The 16240-nt window shown below is 41.9% G+C and overlaps 1 protein-coding gene across 1 annotated transcript in view; it reads left to right on the top strand.

Moving 5' to 3' along the window:
* The window catches only part of TRIM67 (tripartite motif containing 67), a 38187-nt gene extending 24430 nt beyond the window's left edge, over positions 1-13757 (top strand). The window contains exons 8-11 of the mRNA XM_068153874.1: positions 91-394; positions 6249-6411; positions 7895-7992; positions 13503-13757. Of these exons, the coding sequence (XP_068009975.1) occupies positions 91-394; positions 6249-6411; positions 7895-7960 (533 nt within the window). The 3' untranslated portion in view covers positions 7961-7992; positions 13503-13757. The remainder of the gene's footprint in view (positions 1-90; positions 395-6248; positions 6412-7894; positions 7993-13502) is intronic.
* The last annotated feature ends 2483 nt before the right edge of the window (positions 13758-16240 follow it).

Here is a 16240-nt window from a genome sequence, read left to right as displayed (position 1 = left end):
AATCCCATTCTCCTAATAGAAATAAAGCAGATGATGCTTGAACTCAGCCTGTTCTGCCATAATCCTGCCTTTCTTCTTCCCCTTCCACAGTGGCATGGTTCACCTTTGACCCCTCCTCAGCTCACAGAGACATAGTGCTGTCGAATGACAACCAGACGGCCACCTGCAACAGCTATGATGACCGGGTTGTGCTTGGCACAGCAGCCTTCTCCAAGGGCGTGCATTACTGGGAACTGCATGTGGACCGATACGACAACCATCCAGATCCAGCCTTCGGTATTGCCAGGATTAATGTTGTCAAGGACATGATGCTAGGCAAGGATGACAAGGCATGGGCCATGTACGTTGACAACAACCGCAGCTGGTTCATGCATTGCAATTCTCACACCAATCGGTAAGTGCCACTTGCATGCTCTTCTCATTAATTATAGTTTTTTCTGCTTTGCATCAGAGGAAGGAGTCTCAGCAATCCATCCAGTCCATCTCCCTGCTAAATGCAGTTATTTTATTCCTTCTTAAAAGACGCTAGTAGCATTGACTGCACCACAGTAATCTATGCTGGTGTTTGTTATCCTCACTGTTAGCAGTTTCTTCCTGAGATCTAGCCTACATCTCCTCTGCTGTGATTTAAGCCCTTGAGAAGATATTCCCTGCTGAAGAGTGTCATCTGAAGTCCTAAGTCTCTTGTTTATTTGGGGAAATAGTGTATTTTTATACCCGCTCTATCATGATGGGAGATTGATGTATGCATAAAGTGACAGACCAAGGACACATAGTAGGTCTGTGGAAGAGTGGGAATCAGTTTTTGATTTAGCTTTTGCCGACTATCCCAGCAGGTCTTCCACATTCACTAGCACAGGTGTTGCTTCTATTATATCGAATGATTAAAAGAAAGGCTTGCAGTGATTTTTAAAATGCTCAAATACAGTTTTCAGCTCCTTAGAGAAGTTCATGCCAACATGCATCCTCATACTGGCTGTCGTGCCTCCTGTTGAATAGTCATTTATACTTTAAAGCATATTTGTATTTTAAGTAAGTATAGTGCAGTTGCTGGGAGTTTCTGTTTGAGGTATAGTTAGATTTTACAGTTCATTACAGAGAGGCAGAAGAATCTGTAGCTGGATCTAAAGTTCTCTGAAGTAAATTTGAGTATTTTCCATGGCTCCAAAGACCTTAGATCATGTCCTGGAGAAGAGGAGGCTCAGAGGAGACCTTATTGCTGTCTACAACTTCCTGAAAGGAGGTTGTAGCCAGGTGGGGGTTGGTCTCTTCTCCCAGGTAACCAGCGCCAGAACAAGAGGACACAGCTTCAAGATGTACCAGAGGAGGTTTAGGCTGGATGTTAGGAAGGAATTGTTCACAGAAAGAGTGATTGGCCATTGGAATGTGCTGCCCAGGGAGGTGGTGGAATCACCATCACTGGAGGTGTTTAGGAAGAGACTGGATGGGGCACTTGGTGCCATGGTTTAGTTGATTAGATAGTGTTGGGTGATAGGTTGGACTTGATGATCTCGAAGGTCTTTTCCAACCTGGTCTGGTCTGGTCTATTCTATTCTATTCTAGTAATAAAATAAACTTAATCTAAAGGTTCTCTGTCCCTTTAACATCTTGATTCGATTTAAGGTGGAAGTAATGTTAAGCTCCATTAATTTTAATGCTCTGTGGAACAGCTTATGTTTTCTGGGAAAAAAAAACTGGCAACCATTCTGTATACTACTGTCCCAGAAACCTATTTTATGGATTTGGTCCTTGTCAAACTCCTCCCAGCAAACAACATGTCAGTTAGGCAGAAACTCTTTTTTTTTCTGGGAAGCACAAACAATGGAAATGCTTTGGATTTGATGGTAGTTTCCCATTTATTACTAGATAAAACACAAAGGCTTTGCAGGCACATCCAAGGCCTGGATAGACCCATGGAATATCTGTTCAAGTGAAGCATGCTCATAAAGGCCATGTAGTGTTATGAAATCACATGCGCTTGAATGAAATTGGGTCTGGGCATTATACTTTTAACCATGACAGTCAAGTAGGTCAGCTTTTTAACTCATTAACTGGAATAGTCTCGTGGAAACAGTTATTGCTGCCTACTTGTTTTTCCTCACTGGAAACAAGTGCATGACAGTACAGTATCACAGTCCAAAGGTAATTTAATATCAGCTTTTACCTTCTTGAATGTTACTGTGATGGAAGCTACATCTTAGTAATCATTTTATGGTTCCTAATCTTCATAAGAATAAATTAGGGTGAAAAACAAATAAAGGAATAGCTTCAATGGTAAGATGAGTTGGAACATGAAAGACTTTTTCACAGGACCTGTCATGGTTAGAGTACTTTCCTGTACCTTTCACTCACTACTTGCAAAAGTGGATCTGCCTGCATCCTTTAAAACTAGTATGACTTCTGTATTGCTAGAAAAAGAGACATGAACAGAAGACAATGCTATGTTGGACGTGATGATCTTGAAGGTCTCTTCCAACCTGGTCTGGTCTGGTTCTATTCTATTCTATTCTATTCTATTCTATTCTATTCTATTCTATTCTATTCTATTCTATTCTATTCTATTCTATTCTATTCTATCAAAACCAGAGGGAACCTTTGAGAATAGGTTGAGCAAACTGTTTAAGAAAACTCTTTAGGGCAGGGATATAGCTTTGTGAGGTACCTTTCAGCCTCATTTTCACTGGAAATAACCAGTTCACACCAGAGATGCTGTATGCCCATTGCTAAGGGGCACTGGCATTCCTTAACTGGTGACTTGTGGCTTGGAGTGAATGCTTTGTCAGGTAAGACACTGGGTGGATGTCCAGGCCCAAAGAGTGGTAGTGAATAGAGTTAAATTCAGTTGGTGATGGTCACTAATGATGTTCCCCAGGGCTCAGTATCGGGGCCAATTCTCTTTGATATCTTTATCAATGACTTGGACATGGGGATTGAGTACACTGTCAGTAAGTTTGAAGATGGCACTAAGATGGGAGGAAATGTTGATTTGCTTGAGAGTGGGAAGGCTCTACAAGGGATCTAGACAGGCTGGATTAATGGCCAATTGTTGAAGATTCAGCAATGGCAAGTACCACTTGGGTCACAAGAACCCCATGCAATGCTACAGGCTTGGGCAAAGGTGGCTGGAACACTGCCCAGTAGAGAAAGACCTGGGGATTCTGTTCAACAGCTGGCTGAATATGAGCCAGCAGTGTTCTCAGGTGGCCAGGAAGGCCAACATCATCCTGACCTGTATCAGCAGTAATAGTGTAACAAGCAGGACCAGGGAAGTGGTTGTTTCCCAGTACTCAGCACTGGTGAGGCCACACCTTGAGTACTGTGTTCAGTTTTGGGCCCCTCATCACAAGGAGGACATTGAGGTGCTGGAGTGAGTCCAGAGAAGGGCACCAAGGCTGGTGACATGTCTGGAGAACAGGTTTTATGAGGAGCAGCTGAAGGAGCTGAGATTGTTTAATGTGGAGAAAAGGAGGCTGAGGGAAGGCTGCCATGGAAGTACATCAAGAGAGGAGGACGGTTTGAGTCTCTTGAGCTAGCTAGCTTCTTTTATTGCAATGATGGCATTTATTAGAAAATTTGTCCTGTAATACTGTCTAATTGATACACAGAAGAATGAGGAAGTACATTGCATAAGTTTGATCATGAAACTTTGACTCTTCTGTCCTCTCCTCCAGTGGGAAATGACCGTGACAGTAGTCCTGAAAACACCAGAGTCCTCAAAATACTGTTGCCCAGGAAATCATGGGACATTTGGGAGGAAATGTCTCAGAAAAAGTCCAGCCTCCCTGGAAGCAGCATGGCAAAGTGCCCCTGCTTGCCCCTGGCCTTGTCCTGTAAGAACTGGTTGCTCACTGTGGGGAGGTGTGGCCAAGGAACAGGACACTTTATCTGCTGAAGTCTGTCTGCAGGACTTGTGGCAGCAAGGAAGGAAGAGGGTTCCTATCCCTCTGCTCTGGCCCTGCACCCCTATGGCTTCTGGAGGGCCCTCAGTTGGGTCCTGTGCTTGTCTCCACTGGGCACTGCAGGCAGCATCTAGCTCCTCTTCAGCAGGGCTGTCCCAAGATGGTGCAGAGGAGTCACGCTATGTCACTGTGCAGTACACAGCTAATGAACTCACAAGAAGCAAATTGATTTATCATATAGGAAAGAGCATAATAATCTCACAGAATCACAGAATTACTGAGCCTGGAATAGACCTCTGAGATCATCACTCCAGCCTATAACCTAGAACCACATCGACCAGACCATGTCATTAAGTGCCACATCCAGTCTTTCCCTAAACACCTCCAGGGACGGTAGCTTTGCCACCTCCCTGGGCAGTCTGTTTCAGTGTCTAATTAGCCTTTCCATGAGGAAGTGCTACCTAATATCCAACCTAAACCTCCCCTGGTGCAGCTTTAGGCCATGCCCTCTCATCTTGTCACAAGTTGCCTGGGAGAGGAGCCCAACCTCCACCTTACTACAATTTCCCTTCAGGTAGTTGCACAGTGTGATAAAACACAAAGTTCCTGGTTTTGTTTCCATGTTCCATTTTGTTTCCAATGTCATTTAAAAGGATGTCATAACATTTATTTTAAAACACTTCAGGATATAAAATGTGGTGCCCTACAATCAAAGGCATTCCTAAATGGGGGGGTGGGGGGGGGTGGGGGGTGGAGAGCGAGGGGAGGGAAGAGGGGAGGAAAAGAGAAGTATGTATTTGTAAATAGTTTTAGATCATAGTATTGTTGCTTCCTACAATCTCATGAGTTTTATGATTGAGTACTTTTAATAAAAGCAGTCTAGCTACTGATGTACAGAGGACAAGTAAGCATCTTAACTGCTGTTGGAAAATAATTTACTTTATGGTTTTGGAGAGGAGCTCAGAAAGAAACTTATTAATGCTTATGAGACCAGAAAGCAAATCAAAGGAACCTGAGAACAGTAAAGTTTGAAACCTAACACAAGTCAGAGCCATTTCTTGATTCTCAGCTACACTATTACTGTTTGAAGAGCTTTAAATGAAGAAGTCAGAATAGTATTCTATACTATTATGCCACAGATAAAACTCTCTACCTTCGAAGGAAATGCCATTTGTCACATTACCAGTTCATGACACCTAGTGGACTAGATGAAAATGTCTCATTCTGCACTGTATTATTTCTAACATTTTGATCCCTCCCTTCCCTGCTGCCCCCCTTCTTTTTAATGTTATGCCTACCTATTGTGATAAATTTTATGTTATGATTGAATTAATCTTGTGACTGTTGTGTACCTGATGGGAATGTGTGGGACAAAAGACAGCTGCTTCCTCTCCTAGTGCAAATTATTTGAAATCTTATTTACCCTGAACAAATTGTTAGGCTTTAAATACATCACAGAGCCCCTGTGATATTAACAGAGTAGCAGTGCCTGTGGCAAATCTGCATATCTAGTAGATTTTGTTGTTCAGTACTCTTTAAAGTAATACTGGGTTTGACTAACCCCCAAATCAAAGTGCATTAACATCAAGTTGCTCAAGCGTGTAATGGCTGGCTGAGTCTGCCCTGGCAAGCTCTGATACCACAGTAGCTCTCAGCATCTGCTCTTGACACAGCCAATTATCACTGGTATTAATAACCATGCTTGCACACTTGCTGAGAAACTTGTCAGTCAGGAAGCTATGTTTATCCTTATCCAGCCCCACCTTCCTTTCCTTCCCCAAACCACTATCAGTTGTACCTGTGCTGTCACCCTGGTCTCTGGAAAGCTGGTTCCCCTTAGGGGATGCCAAGGTGAGCACTGAAACTGGAAGTCTGGGTCTTGAGATGTCAGCAGGCTTAACAATTAGAAATTAGTGCCTAAGAAATCAGCTTTTTGCTTTTTCATACTTTGCTGTGCATCTATTCACTTTAGCAGGAATGCTCTGAGGAGCCATGTCTCCAGGACTTCTGTCCCACACACTCAGTAGTGACCTGACCCACTCACCTCCCCGTCACTCATCAGCCAAGGGAACCTATTGTATCTGTGCTCCATTTTCAGCTCTTAGTTTGCTCATGCAGGAAAGATGGACCTAATTTCTCTTTAGGACCCCTCCATTAAAATTCCATGAATGTGGTACATACGCTTCAGTTAAAGGTGTAGGTCATTCCTTGACAAGTGTTGCAGAGAGAACCATTTCACCATGCTGCTCCACTACCCTTTTGCTTAGTAAAACAACCATGTCCTATAGAAAGCAGCAAGTGGGGTAGGACTCTGCCTTCACCAACAGTGTGGTCCCTTTCTGCCCTTAGGACTGAAGGAGGAGTTTCTAAAGGCGCCACTGTTGGTGTGCTCCTGGATCTGAACAAGCACAGCCTCACCTTTTACATAAATGGGCAGCAGCAAGGACCTCCAGCATTTGAAAACATCGAGGGTGTCTTCATGCCTGCATTAAGCCTCAATCGAAATGTCCAGGTAAGTCTTCTGCAGTTCAGTCCCACTTACCCTTCTCACCTGAAACAGAATGTATGCTGCCATTGCTTCTGGGGCTGATAATGTTGTCTGTAGATAGTATGGATAAAGGCTCTTTCCTTCTCAGACTGACACCTGGGCTACTAACACTTTTTGAAAAACTACCTTTGACCTTCTGCCTTTCCTCACAGATGTGAGGAGTGATGCTGTAAAACCCAACAGAAGTACCTGCACACACGAATTCTTACACTTATTTTGCTGCAGTGCCTCACTTGGAAAGCAGCACTTCCTCTGCTAGTCTGACTGAAAAACATAAGTATTGTAATTCCTCTTAGATCTTATATTTGGAGATACTAACATTGGCAAGGGACAGAAATATGAGCAGCAATGGTGGGGAAATCAAGGACAATGTAGATCAGAGAAGTAGTGCAACAGAGAAGACCCAGTCAGCACATAATTCCTGCTCTCTCTGAATTTTGGAGATTGCTCTCTGTTCTCCTCTTGGAGGAAGCCTCTTTAAATATAATGCATTTTTACTTCAAGACCTCTGAGTATAGATAGAAACAGGTTATGTTGTAAAGGAGAGCATATGGAAATGCACAGAAGCCTGAGGACTGAAGGAGGTCAGCTTAGGTTAAGCAGGACCAATGCAGCGAAGGGTGGAACACTCATCATTTAAGCCAGAAACCTCACATGGCCTTGCTAGTACATCTACATTTAGCATTCTTTACTGGTGGCATCCAAATCTTTCCATAAAGTTTCATAACTTAATTGCATTTGATGCACATACATGGGAGATACAAGCACTTCTCTGGGCCCCTCATTATAATATTCAACACAGATTTTTACTCACAACCTATGTTCAGTTTTAACTACCTACTTCCTTTAAGGACCTGCCTTACATTTCTTGCCACACCTGAATTAGGGCAGAGCATGGCTGACAAGGGAGCAGGGGCAACCTCTGAGACTAACCTCGTGTTTTGCGTTGAATATGCTCTGGTATGTCTGTGTGGGAACTCTGACCTTGCAGAGATGTCAGGTTATAGAAGGAGCACTAATGTGTCCTGTTGTCTGTCCCACCAGACAGCAAAGATAAAAAGATTTTTTTTTTTATGTTTAGCACATGTGCTCCACTGTGTGATCTCTCTCCCGAAGTATTTGGAGTCCCTTCCCACAAAGATAACATCCACCTTCTCTCTAACAAGCAGCACCTACAACAACAGTGGCCAGATTTGGGAAGAGATACAGATGCCTGGCTTCTAAACCCCAAGGTGAACACCTTGGAAGGGAAGATAGGAGGAGGAGGAGGGAGACTTGCTTATTTCAGGGACTGGATATTGGCTCCACTAAAATTTTTGATGATTTTAACCTTGACCTGAAGTCCCACAGCCTTTCCTCTGTCATTTACTTGTTCTTTGCCTTCACAAATGCTTTTTGTTGAGGATGTCCCAGTCTTGAATTTACATGTTATTTTTTCTTTGTTCAGGTGACTCTGCACACAGGACTGGCGGTGCCACAATGTGTAAAACAGCCCAAGCTGCCCAGCAACTAGTGAGGCCCCTGCCCAATCCTATGCTGGATTCTGTAAGCTTTCCCAGTGTGATTTGACACTTTTCAGTAAATCAGTAAAAAAGCCTCCTCTTCCCTGAAGTAGAACATTGTACAGCACATTGCTCACTGAATTGTCTACTGGTTACAGCTAACCCACTCCATTTTGAACAGCCATAGCAAGCATACCCACTGAACTGGCACTTGATTGCAGATGGGTACCTGAACATAGATGTACTGCATTGCATAAGTACGTGCACACGTGTGCACACACGTGCACATACATTTAAAAAGCAGAAGGTTAAATGAGTGTATTTGCTTGCTCGTGGCTGGATTTGTGCTTAAAAGATACTAGGGATCCCAGAAAAAAATGGGTAAGACAAAGACTGATGGACAACAGCTGGTGGAGCAATTTACCAGTAGGTGAACTGGATTCCTTTGCCACCTGAAGTCCTTAAATCAAGAAAGCACATGATTCAACATCTTAAGCTGAGGCTGGCTGCTCAAGAATTCCTGGTCATCCATTATATTCAGTGACTCGAGTGACCATCAGTTATTCCTTCTGGCTCTAGATTGCAGTAAAGTTCCCCTAGAATTCAGCAGTAGAACTGATCTCATTATCTACAACAAGAATAAGGTTGGTTTCCAATCACTGCTGTGATAATTGCATTCATTTTAGCTAACACCATGATACATGCAGAATTCAGATACAAAAAAAGAGAAAAATATCCTTGATTTGTTTTAGTGCTTGTTATTTAGGTTTGATTGTGGAGACTATCACATACAGAAGATCTGATTGTGGTTATCAGCACAGTGCTTCAAAAACAGTGCAGGGGAGATCCCTTTGATAAAATTGATAAAATACTTATTTAAACATGGCACATGCAAAGTATCCCATACAGAGAAATGGTGCTTTCCAGCCTTGATCCTGATAAGTTCTAGGCAACTGTAGTTCCAATGTGGCTTTGAGATCAAAAGCCTTAATTTTGTATTAGATTAATGTGAGCTAATTAATGTCTTGATCCTAATGAAACATTCTTAGCATTAATGTGAAATCTGACCCTAAGAATTTTTCCTGATTGGGACATAAGTATTTTGCAAGACTCGGCTTTGTCTGGCATCTCCCCTGAAAACAAGCAGCTGTTTCAGGTGCTGCCCGTGACAATTGGAGTCCGACTGACAGGGAACTTTTCCCACAGCTGTGGCACTGGTACTGGCTTGCTGCTGTCAGAAAACACAGTGTGTGCTTCTTTTCCTTTGAACACATTTAACGTATGCAAATGTGTGTGCTTACAGAGCAGCGATGTGCAAGGACAAGATGCAGCAGATTGTGAGCCCACAACATCTCAGACTATCACTCTCATCCTACATAGGCATGGTGCTATCAAACAAGAAAATTACAAACTCTTAAATCCCATTGATATAGTTTTTCATCCTGCTGCTTACACAAATTTTCCTCTCCAAGCATATGTATACATATATACATACTGTTATCAGATGTAATTATTAAACCTGAAAACAAGTATTCTAAACAAAATTCAGCTTATTGCCTTGCATTAAACCATAGCCATATATCAAATGGCACAAGCCTGCCTTCAGGTAGCCTGCCACCTCCCAAGCATCCTGCTGCAGGTCCGCTTCTGGTCTCTGGCTGAAATACATCACTCGGACAGAGGTGAGCAATGGCAAGGCTTCCCTGTGGCAGAGGGGCTAGGATCCTCCCTGGGAGCCTCCCACCTTGCAGCCATTGTGGGGAGGGGGAGGCAGCCCAGAATGAAACAGTCCTGGGATATTGCACAGACAAAAAGCTGTCTGCCATCATGCTTCCTGTCACCAACCAAGCATCCTGTAGGCCACCACTCCTGCAGAACAGCAGTGCACCTTCAGTGATGCCAAGATGGAAATAGGAAATTATCAGTGGGGGGAAAAACAATGTAAACTTTCAAATGGAAAAGCAACAGTACTTTCTTCAAAGTCTGGAATGGATTGCATTAGTAAACTTGTGGACATTGGAATAACTGTGCTACACTCATCTTGGTTTCTTAAAGAATAACAGAGACCGACTGTTATAATTTTCAGTTTCTTTTCATACTATATAAACGTGTGCAGGTTTTTCTAATTAGTGGGTCTGTTTTAACCTACCTCAGCTAGACTGCTACTGGACCCTGAATTTCCTTGAGTGTGCTCTTCTATGAATCTGACAATTGTAACTGTAGGATTGGCTTTGAGTATTGCCAGTCAGAGCAGTGTATGGGAAGGCTGTACATAAGTTGAACATCATTTTTATATTGGGAAACATCCTGTGACAATTTTACTACAGAAGGCACTCCATTTTCACTTGTATTGAAAACAAAAGGATGTTGTTTGTTTTGGAACTGAACTTTTGTCTTTACTCCCAGCTTCTGTGAAGGAAACTCAAATGAATTTACATCTTTCCAATCTTTAACAACTGCCAGATGTTTAAAATTAATTCTGAATGGGTTTTAGAAGTGTTTGCAGTACTTGGTTCTGGTTTTCAGAGTTGCTTTGCTATTGGGTCCAGGTCTGTTATACCTTGGGGAGAACACAGTGAGTGATAGAGGTTACCACTTTCTAACAGAAGTAAGGCCAGTAGCTTGGGACATGCTTCAGAGCTGTAGAGAAGCTCATTTGTTATCATCTACACATTCTAATATAAAAGTAGGGTACAGACTAGCTACCATTACAGTCTCCTTTTAACCCAATGAAAAAGCAAATAAAATGAAAGGAATACAGTTAGAAGTAGGCAGTCTGCATTAGTAAGACTGGTTTTGCCTAGGTCAAAAACTAAACAAAGTGATTGTATGCGTTGGTTTTATATACGTTCAAGGGCTTGGGTTTGGCATGTCTCATAGCAATAAACCAATTACTCTGATAGAGTGTAGCCTCATGACTTCAGCTGGGTGCATTTTGATAGTTTGATTAATAGAAATAATTCTTAAGTAGTTAGAATTATGCTAGGAAACTAACTACTCCACACATTAATATTTATGTAGAGCATCCAGTTAACAGAGGCTATCTGAACACACACAGAGCACAATTTGTGCTTTGCCAAACAGCATCAAGTGGGGCACTTCCACTTCTCTGCCTCAGGCTGGAGGTAGTTTGCTTCTCTGCAGGTAACTCCCATGAGGTCTATCTCATTATAAACCCAGTAGTTTGCATGTTCCTCATATACAGCATCTCTTAACACTGAGTTTTTGTTTCCTGCAAATCCCTTCTTTAGGAGGGAGTCAGAAATTAGTACTATGGTTCTGACAGAAACTGTTGCTGACCATCCAGGGAGAACCACAGAGGCTCAAGATAGATACCCGAGGGAGCTGCTTTGGATGCTTTTGCTTCATTTTGATTCCTTAGGGTGTTTGTACAGTTCTCTGGGACTCCAAGCTCCTCTGGCACCTGGCCCCACACAGAGCTGCCTTTCATGGGACCCTTCTACTCTTAGAGGTCAGGCTGTTCCTTTTAAGCAGGGGAGCAGAGCCTTTTGCACTGGGATGAATCCCATCTGCTATGGTACACAGTCCACACAAGGTAGCTGTAAACTGACCTAATGTTTAAAAAAAATCCCACAAACAAACAAGCTCTCCTCTAATACACATAATAAAGCTTGACTTCTGCACAGCTGCTAAAAATACAGTGGGTAAACTTTCTGTCCTGCAGAACAAGGAACTTGGTTTTCATCCAGCCCTGCAAAGCCCAACCTTAGGTTTTGTGAATCTTCTTCCTGGCTCTTTCCTCTGCAAATTTCCCTATGAAGTTCAGAGGGAACACAGAGAAGTGTGCTGTCAAACTTCTCAAGGTGTGCAGTGCTCCACCACAATTTCCACTTCTGATGTGGAAAGGCATGTTCTATAAAATAAATGTCAGTGAGGACAGTAGCATACTGTGCTGTATCATGAATTTGGAAAGAAATTTGGCTTATAAAATCATGGAAGAATAGGCAAACAGTATTGTCACCTCATATACATGCCTACTCAGTCAAGCTACACAGAGGAAAATATGTTGGACTGAACAAAATAAATAAGCATTATCTTGCATATATCAGAGCTTAAGAGGAAAAGTATTCCATGTAATTTATTATATGCACAGTGTTCCACCATGTTGTAAATAATGCCATGATAGCATATTGCCATAGTTTGTTCTTGGCCAGTGATAAGAGTTCTGTCGTGGTGCTGTGTAAACCTTTTGGGTTTATTTCCTTGTTTTTTTCCATAAGTGTAGCTAGTAAAGTTGGCAGAGAGCACCCAATATTCAGGTTTCTGCATTGTTCTAGAGGAAGAAGAAATGAGATGCCTCCCCCCCCCCCCCCCTTTCTTCCATAATATATCTTAAACAAGGTAAGAGAGAGATGAGTTCAAGGCTAACTTGCCGCTACCACCATATGAAAAACGGTGTGTTTGCAGCTGCCCACAAGAGGTAGTGCATTTTTGGACCACAGTTCAGGTTATCTGTTCCCGTGAGAATTGATGCAAAGTACCAACAACCTGCTAACGGCAGCTCTCTAGTACCATCTAGTACATCCTTTGCTCACAGAAAGATGTTGAAATGCAGTTGTTTGACTTGGGCCTTAGCAGCTTTGTAACATTCTGCTTAAATACAAAGTCAAGAATTCAACTTTGAACTGAGCAAGGTAACATGAAAACACAAAGCATCTTGGGTAGATCAACTTTGGAAGGGAGATTACAGTTTGACTTCCTTCAATTGGTTATGGTAACAAATCAACCACATTGCAAACGTAAAGGACAGTTGTCACCGAAAATTACCAAACAAGGATGGAAAGTTTGGTGTGGCTTTTTTGTTTGGTTGGGTTTTGGTTTTGGTTTTTTCCAAGTGAGCTGCTTCTAGTTTTTACTGACAACATTGCTCCTGGGCAGTTCCTCTGCCCAGCACTACCTAATGCTGCACACACTGCCTGGAGCAGCAGCCTGAAGCACAAGTTAATCCCTAGTGAGATGCGCTTGGTCTTCTTATACTCAGAAGACTGTGTGCAAGCCCCACAGAAAAGAGGTGCAGGGCTCCTGCTTCTTTGCACACAATACAGGAGACTGACGTGCATTTTACTGACAGAGGAACATGGCAGCATTTTCCCCTTCTGTTAAGTGACCTTTTTGTTATTGCAAATGGATCCATGCAGAATTAATTACAAAATTTTTTTTTTATGCTAATTGGAGGACTTCTAACATTTTCCTGTGAAGCAGTAGGTAGAAGTATTCCTGGATCCCAATTGCATTTCTTCATCCTCCACTTCCCTTAAATGTTGTCAATAAAAACACTAACCTTTATAGGTAGCACAGTGAGAAGACATTATGTGATGAATGTTAAACAATAAGTGCATGAGGTAAACCTGCTGTTATTTCTGATTGTTAGATGAAGCATGAAGTACACTAATTTAAATGTTGGCAACCAAAAATGTGCAAAGGACTAAGCTAGTGGTGTTCACTTCTGGTTAAATGAAAGATGAAAAGTCGTTTCTGTGTTTTCTTCTTAACCATGGCATTTTTTTTTTCCTTTGTCTTCATTTCCCATAGCTTCTATGAGTTTGGAGCTGGTGAGATATACATCTCTGCTGTGTCTATCACCAGATCAAGAGGAAAATACAAACTTTTTGTAATTTTGTACCTGTAGCAAGCATTTGTATTTTTTGACTTGGAAACAAACTGCTTTTTGTCGTATGGTCCCACTAAAACTTTGTGTAGTTATATGATTTTATTATTACCCTTTTGGAAAACCTGACCTATGAGTTTATGCTGTTTTACAGTTTCTAAATAAATTCTTAAAACATTGCCAACAAATTCAGCATCAGTACCCTATTTATTACTATAAGTCATTATTTTAAAAACATTATGTCATAATGCAGACAAGGCACTCACACAGGACACACACCTAACTCTTGAAGGTCTCTTCCAACCTGGTCTGGTCTATTCTATTCTATTCTATTCTATTCTATTCTAACCTGCTTGGTTATTATAGTCAGGAATAATCCTGTAGCTGGATGTGGTGGTAAGAGAAAGTTCAGTTCTCCCCCCTACACAAAGAAACCACGGCTAACTCAGTTGGAGAAGCAAAATGGATAAGAGCTATATTTACAAGCAGGATGAAATGCAGATGGATGTATACACAATATACAGTATTTACAATATATACAGAAATACACAGCAAAGAACTTAATACAGAACAAAACTCCCTCCTCCAGCCAGGAGGGTCTCCCCCCCTGTACCCCCTCTCTCCCCCTACCTCCTTTTTTTTCCCAAAAAGGGTTAGAGAGAGAGAAAAGGTAATTATTAAGGAGGAAATTCTGTTAGCTCAAAGCCTATGCAAGAATTATTATCTGTTAGTTCAAGGTTAACCCCATCTGCACAGCTGTTGCTCGGAGAGAGACTGAAATAGACAGGCTGAAAAAGACAGACAGACTGAGACACTGATTCAAACTGAGCTAAAACTTAAAGTTGCATTTTACCTATCTACCAATGAAATTTGTTTAGAATATGTGAATGTTTTCAAAACATTCATCCAGAGTGTTCCAGCAACTGTCCCTTTCTTAAAGGCACAGCCTAAACCGGTCACACTGGAGAAAGCCAAGAGTCCTCCCTCACAGCAACCATCTGTGCTGGGTTCAGCAGCACAAAACACCTCGCAGCAATACTCCATTAGCTCTGGCTCCTGTTGGTTATAGTACCTGGGGATGTGCTATTTAGCTCAAATCCATCTTTGGCACTTTAGGTGATTTCCCACTCTCCAGGAATTTCTGACAATGAAGTAAACACAGCCTGGAAATAACTGTGACACCAGTAGGGTTTTTATACTTTGGGCAAGTATAAAAATCAGATGGGCCTGTCAGAGCAGTAAAGACAAAACTCTGTGACATGCTTTAAAATGCCATGTCTTGGAGCTGTGCACCTCTACACCTTGTGAGGGACTGAGCAAAGTTAAGAGGCAGCACACTCAGCCCCTGTAAAAAGGCACTCATCAAAGTTATGCAACCCTCATAACTGTCTCTTTAAATAAAAGGCAAAATAAAGCAGGCTGACACACTAACAGCAGAGCCTGGGTAAGAAACAGGAACTGAGCCAAAACAACCAGGAGCAAGTACAGACAGCAATGTTGAGACACCATCCAGCAGGGGCTTTTTTTATATCCCTGCAAGAGACAACAGCTTGGCACCAAGTTGTTCATAGCAAAGGCTTTGACTGGGAGGAAATAATAATCACTAGTTTTAGCATATAGGGAAATGAGAATAAAGCTGTCACAGGAAAAGACATGCGAAAGAGAGCAGATAATGAGAACTCCTTGCATTCTTCCTTTATCCCTCATTCCTCTACTCAATTGCACATAGAGGGCAAAATAAGATGGTCCTCACTCTCCCTTGCCCATAATCAGTTCTTCAGTCAACACTGACTTTCTGTATTAGTATATGCTCCAAAAGCAACACAGCTTGCTACCTGAATGTACACTTAAGATACTCCACTCATTAATAACACACAATAGTCCATTAGGTGCATAATAGGTTCTCCACAGTTGTTTGCCAAATGTTGACGTTCCCATTTTTGTTAATGAATCTAGTAACAAAGCAGGACTGAAGGTACCATGCTGACCTGAAAACAGCATCCTACAAGGATTTAGCATGGCCAGCTTGTGTCATGTTGGGGATTTGATATAAAGGTGCAACCTATTACTATGTAATAGAAACCTTTCATAATGCTTACACACCAATGTTAAATGAATGAGGAAAATCTAAGTTTCTGGATAAGCCTTTGGCATCTTTTCCCTCAAGCTTTCATGTTCCACTGTCAGCTTAGCGTTTTGGTTCACAAGTTTGTAAGAACTGATTTTTTTTTTTTTAACTCTTCTTTAAGAGCACTTAAAGTGTGAGACCAGGACTGCAAAAGTCAGACACTGCATTCTGACCAAGTTTCACTCCCAGATAGCTTTTAGAAGCTGTGGAAGGGGAAAGTGAACCCTTTGAACTACTCAAGCTGAGTGAGGACATGGTACTCCCATAGGACATTATTCCCAAAGTAGCTGAACCAAACTTTTTTTTTTTCAGAAGTGAGCACTGGAAAACTGATCTCAAGAAGTAATCAGGAATTAAAACACAAAAGTTAGCCCACAACATCCAAAGCCCATCTGTTGTCCCAACAAGTCTTGATGCTCTGTATTCAATTCTGCTTAGTGACCACACCTTCACACACCATCACTACTTGACATTTCTGCAAGTTTGTAACGAGGTAGGATTATTAATTCTGGTTTGAATCTGCAACCAATACTG

This window comes from Melanerpes formicivorus, unplaced genomic scaffold (genome assembly GCF_026170545.1).
Source record: "Melanerpes formicivorus ecotype bairdi unplaced genomic scaffold, bMelFor1.0.p_v2 SCAF_2, whole genome shotgun sequence".
NCBI classification, from domain to species: domain Eukaryota; kingdom Metazoa; phylum Chordata; class Aves; order Piciformes; family Picidae; genus Melanerpes; species Melanerpes formicivorus.
Note: the sequence above shows the minus strand (reverse complement) of the source record. Positions and strands in the feature narration are given on the sequence as shown.